General features: G+C 43.2%; 1 protein-coding gene across 1 annotated transcript; it reads right to left on the reverse strand.

The window, feature by feature from the left end:
- Positions 1-2,549: 2,549 nt before the first annotated feature.
- LOC104943974 (putative nuclease HARBI1) lies at positions 2,550-3,279 on the reverse strand. Its single transcript, XM_010769442.1, has 2 exons — positions 2,993-3,279; positions 2,550-2,869 (listed from the first exon to the last, which is right to left on the reverse strand). The coding sequence occupies exons 1-2, from the start codon at positions 3,136-3,138 to the stop codon at positions 2,551-2,553; spliced, it is 465 nt and encodes a 154-aa protein (XP_010767744.1). The 5' UTR covers positions 3,139-3,279; the 3' UTR covers position 2,550.
- Between the last annotated feature and the right edge of the window lie 943 nt (positions 3,280-4,222).

Consider the following 4,222-nt stretch of genomic DNA (forward strand, 5'->3'; position numbering starts at 1 on the left):
CCACTGTGGGTCAAAATAATGCGCTGTGACCCCAAGGTAGTCATTACTGAGTGAAGTCCAATAGTCTCCGATGAGTCTTTCTTAAATCCTCCTCTACTTTCGCTTTTTGGACTTCATACAAGTTGTGTATCTTCGACAGAGTGTTAGCTCTGGAAGGCAATTCATAAGTGCAGTCGTTGGATGAGACCCACATTATATCACGCATCCCCTCGTCCTCCACAATGTTAATTGGCCTGCAAGCTGTCGCCACCCATTTAGCGATCTTTGTTGAAAGTTTGCTGCTCGTAGACGTGTCCAGTAGTGATGGGTCGTTCGCGAACGATTCGTTCTTTTTAAACGAATCTTTGAAGTGAACGAGATGAACTGATTCCTCCCACAAAACGATTCATTTGTTTGAGTCGCCGTCTTCCGCCAAAAGCTAAAGAGAAGCTGTTCGCGAACGACAAACTTAAAGAACTGGCGGAAACAGTTCAGAACTGTTTCCTACAGTTCTTTTATCTTATATCCCTTTCTTTCAAGAGGAGGGTCCCGTTAGGGCTCCTCCGAAATACTGGATGTTCCATCTACACAGAGTTGGACTCAGTTAGACAACTACCACAAATACAATGAAGTACTTTACTGTTGGACTCAGTACTAGTTGGACTTCTACCACAAGTAGGCTACTATGAAGTTATTTTACTGTGTACTTTTTCAGTAATTCTCTGTCAAACTCCTGTGGCAGAAAATCATTTTATCAAGGTGAGGTGTAAAATGTGTTTTAATATCATACAGTTTACGCCAGCAAACTTCTTGTACGGACTTCGGCAGTATTGAAGACTCACTGAATGAATTAAGTACAAAGACGAATCGTTCGCGAACGTGCAAATCACCAGAAGTCGTTCGCGAACCGGTGAACGAATCAGTGAGCGAATCTTTAAAGTGAACTGAATCAAAAGATTTGTGTCCCCGAAGGGTATCAAAATGCCCATCACTAGTGTCCAGGGGCCGTATTCACAAAGCATTTTATCTTACCGCTAGGAGTGCTCCTAACTCGAGCTGAAACATTTTACGTAGGAGTTTTTTCTTAAAAGTTATTCACAAAGCCGCTGAGACCTACTCATACTCAGGATAAATCACTAAGAGTGACGCGCCGTTGCTATGGATTACGTTGATTCTCGTGCATGAGTTTAGAAGCGGTCAGTACGGTTATTGGTTGTTCAGAGCAGGCAGTCTCGGTGAAACTCATCCGCAACATCCCACAAACGAGCCCACTAAATCACCGAAAAACAAGGAAATAGCCTAGGCTAGAAATGTATTCCTATCAAATAGTTATGGACAGTGCAGTTAGCAGAATACACGAATGATGACAAGTTTGTGCAGACAACGATAATGACGTTGTATATGCACGTTAAAGAGAGAGAGCAAACAATAAAAATACGTAAATTGCATTAAATCAAGGAGGCAATTAAAAGCACCCTGCAAACTATTATCCAATGAGCATATTTCCAGCACTTAAACACTTTCAATAACAGCCCATACCGCCGTTCAAGTCCCCCTATCACGATGAATGAAAGTGAAGACAAAGTTAAACGCAAGCGAAAGCCCAATTGGTCCCAGGACCAATTGTTACTGCTGGCCCAGTTTGTGCTGGAGAGGAGGGGAATAATAAAGGGGAAATTTGGCTCTGGAGTGACCAGTAAGAAGAAGCGGGAGGCATGGGAAGAAATATGCTTAAACATCAATGCTTCCTTCCCTGCGGTGTGTCGCTCTACCGACGACTGCGAAAAGAGGTGGTATGCGCTGCAATCACAGTGTAGGTCGGAGGTTGACGACTATAAAAGAGCCGTCGCGGCTACAGGTAAGTCCATTATTAACATTGCTTGCATTCATTTGGGAAATGCATTTGCATGATTTAAATGTACAATTAACAAAGGCTACAGTGATATGAAACGTTGTGAATGAAACTGAAATGTAATTTGTTGGAGGAGGATCTGCACCAAAGCCATTGCATGCAATAATTGCAATAGGCTACATGAAAAAACTTTCTGTTTAATATGTACAGAAGAATTACAATGTGCAACTGTTCAACCCACTTCCCAAAAATGTGTTACAAATTATATATATATATCTTCTCCACAGGAGAAATCAAGATGAAAGTCCAGCTGCAGCATCACATCACACAGCTCTTCTCCCCCTCCTAGCTCTTCCTCTTCCAGCTGCACCTCCTCCAGCTGCTCTTCCTCTTCCAGCTGTGCCTCCTCTCCCAGGTCTTCCTCTCCCTGCTCTTCCTCTTCCAACTCGCCCTCTTTGTGCACCCCCTGCCTCTCCTCTCCCTCCTGCTGCTGGTGCCAGTTCACTAGTGGAGAAGAAATTGAGGATGGAAATGAGGGTTTTAAAAAGGCAAAAAAGGTCCTTAAAGCGAAAGAGCGGCTATTACAACTCCGGGTTTCGGTACCGAGAGCCGGCTGCACTGCGGTGGAAACAGGAATTGAAACAAAACATATAAATGTGCATATGAAATAAATGTTATCAACTAGACAAATGTGTGTTGACTGATTTGTGCCAAGGTGTTTACCTAAAATGTGTATTCACAAAGTGATCCCTAAATGCCAGTCCACTCTGCTCCACACGGCCAAATTCATTATCATGTTCATCGCCATCATCATCATCGTGGTCATTGTAATCTGCATCATCATCATCATCATCATCATCATCGTCATCTGGCTGTGGAATGTTCCTCCGCTTGCAGAGGTTGTGGAGAATGGCACATACAGTGATGACTGTACTTGCCCTCTCTGGGCTGAGGCGTATTTCGCCATGCAGGACATGAAAACGACGTTTCATCTGCCCAATTCCTCTCTCCACAACATTTCGTGTATTTTTGTGTGCTCTAAAATATATGGAGGAAAACAGTAAACAATAATAAATATGGATTCAACAAATAAAAGGCGTCAAAGAGCCAATACGATGTTTTTTACGCATAGGACTAAGCGTAATCTGCGTAATCACTTACATGTTATACTTTAACTGTGCTCCCGGTTGTAGATTGAGATAGGGTGTCAAGAGCCACGTCTTGCAGGGATAGCCACTGTCACCCAGCAAGTGACACCCAACTGGTACATGGTGCCTCTCAAAAAGCTGCCAAAGACCGCTCTCCATTAAAATACGCGAATCATGGGTAGATCCAGGCCACTTTGCAACAACATCAAGAATGTTAAAAGTTGCATCAAAAACAATCTGCGTGTTGATGGAATGTACTTTCTTTCTATTGACGAACACGTCCTCATCTTTTGATGGCGCAATTATTTTTATGTGCGTCCCGTCAATAGCACCGACCACACCGGGCATACCTGCAATTGCCATGAAGTTGGCTTTGATCCTGTGTAGTTGTTGATTGTCCAAAGGAAACCGGATAAACTGTTGGATGATATGTGGTCTAGAGAGCGCGTTGATGGTTTGGTTTATGGCACGGCTGACTGATGGTTGCGATATTCCTAAATCGTCGGCATTGCAAAGTTGCATTTTCCCTGTTGCTAAATATCGTAGTGTTGCCAAACATTTTATTTCCGGACTAATCGGGTTATTCCTGTTAGTCGGGGATGTTATTGCATCCCGCACTAATTCCACAACAAGTTTGATACCCTCACGATTTAGCCTATATCTCTTGATCAATTCACAGTCTTCCATTGTCTCCAAAACATTTAGTCTCGCAGCCATTTTCAGATTCTTTGTGAATAGGTCTTACTGAGTTAGGAGTCCTCTCGAGGACTTTTAAGCTCTCCTAAACTTAGGTGCTACTTTTAGCCCTAAGATCCTTTTTGAATACGGCCCCAGGCCTCTCCCCCGCACACTTTCAAGTGTGGTTTGCTGCAAGCGGGCAGCAGGAGCGGGGCTGTCGGCATCAGCAGTGTGCTTGGGTTGTATAGATGGTATTTTAAACTCGATGCTCTGCAACTACGGGGCGGCCGAGGACAAAAAATGCACATGCGTTAATCGCGCTAAAATAATTAGTGCCGTTCATTTTTTTTTGCATTAACGCATTAACTTGACAGCCCTAGTAGCAATGTAACTTAAAAGTCTCTTGTCATGCTATTTGTAGGCGTATATTATGGGTATAAAAAACATGTCTATGATGCGTTTTGCTCAAAATACCAAACAGGGGTTAACGTGATGGTGGCGAGCTCCGTGCCACTCGGTTCTAATTATTTTGTGGGATTTTGTAAACATTGATTGATTGATGTAG

This window comes from Notothenia coriiceps, unplaced genomic scaffold (genome assembly GCF_000735185.1).
Source record: "Notothenia coriiceps isolate Sejong01 unplaced genomic scaffold, NC01 NC01_scaffold00007299, whole genome shotgun sequence".
Lineage (NCBI taxonomy): Eukaryota > Metazoa > Chordata > Actinopteri > Perciformes > Nototheniidae > Notothenia > Notothenia coriiceps.

Coding starts and splice junctions, on each gene's coding strand:
- LOC104943974 (XM_010769442.1), bottom strand. CDS start 3,138: ATGGAGAGCGGTCTTTGGCAGCTTTTTGAGAGGCACCATGTACCAGTT. Junction 2,870..2,992: donor GCACAGTTAAAGTATAACAT/GTAAGTGATTAC, acceptor CATATATTTTAG/AGCACACAAAAATACACGAA.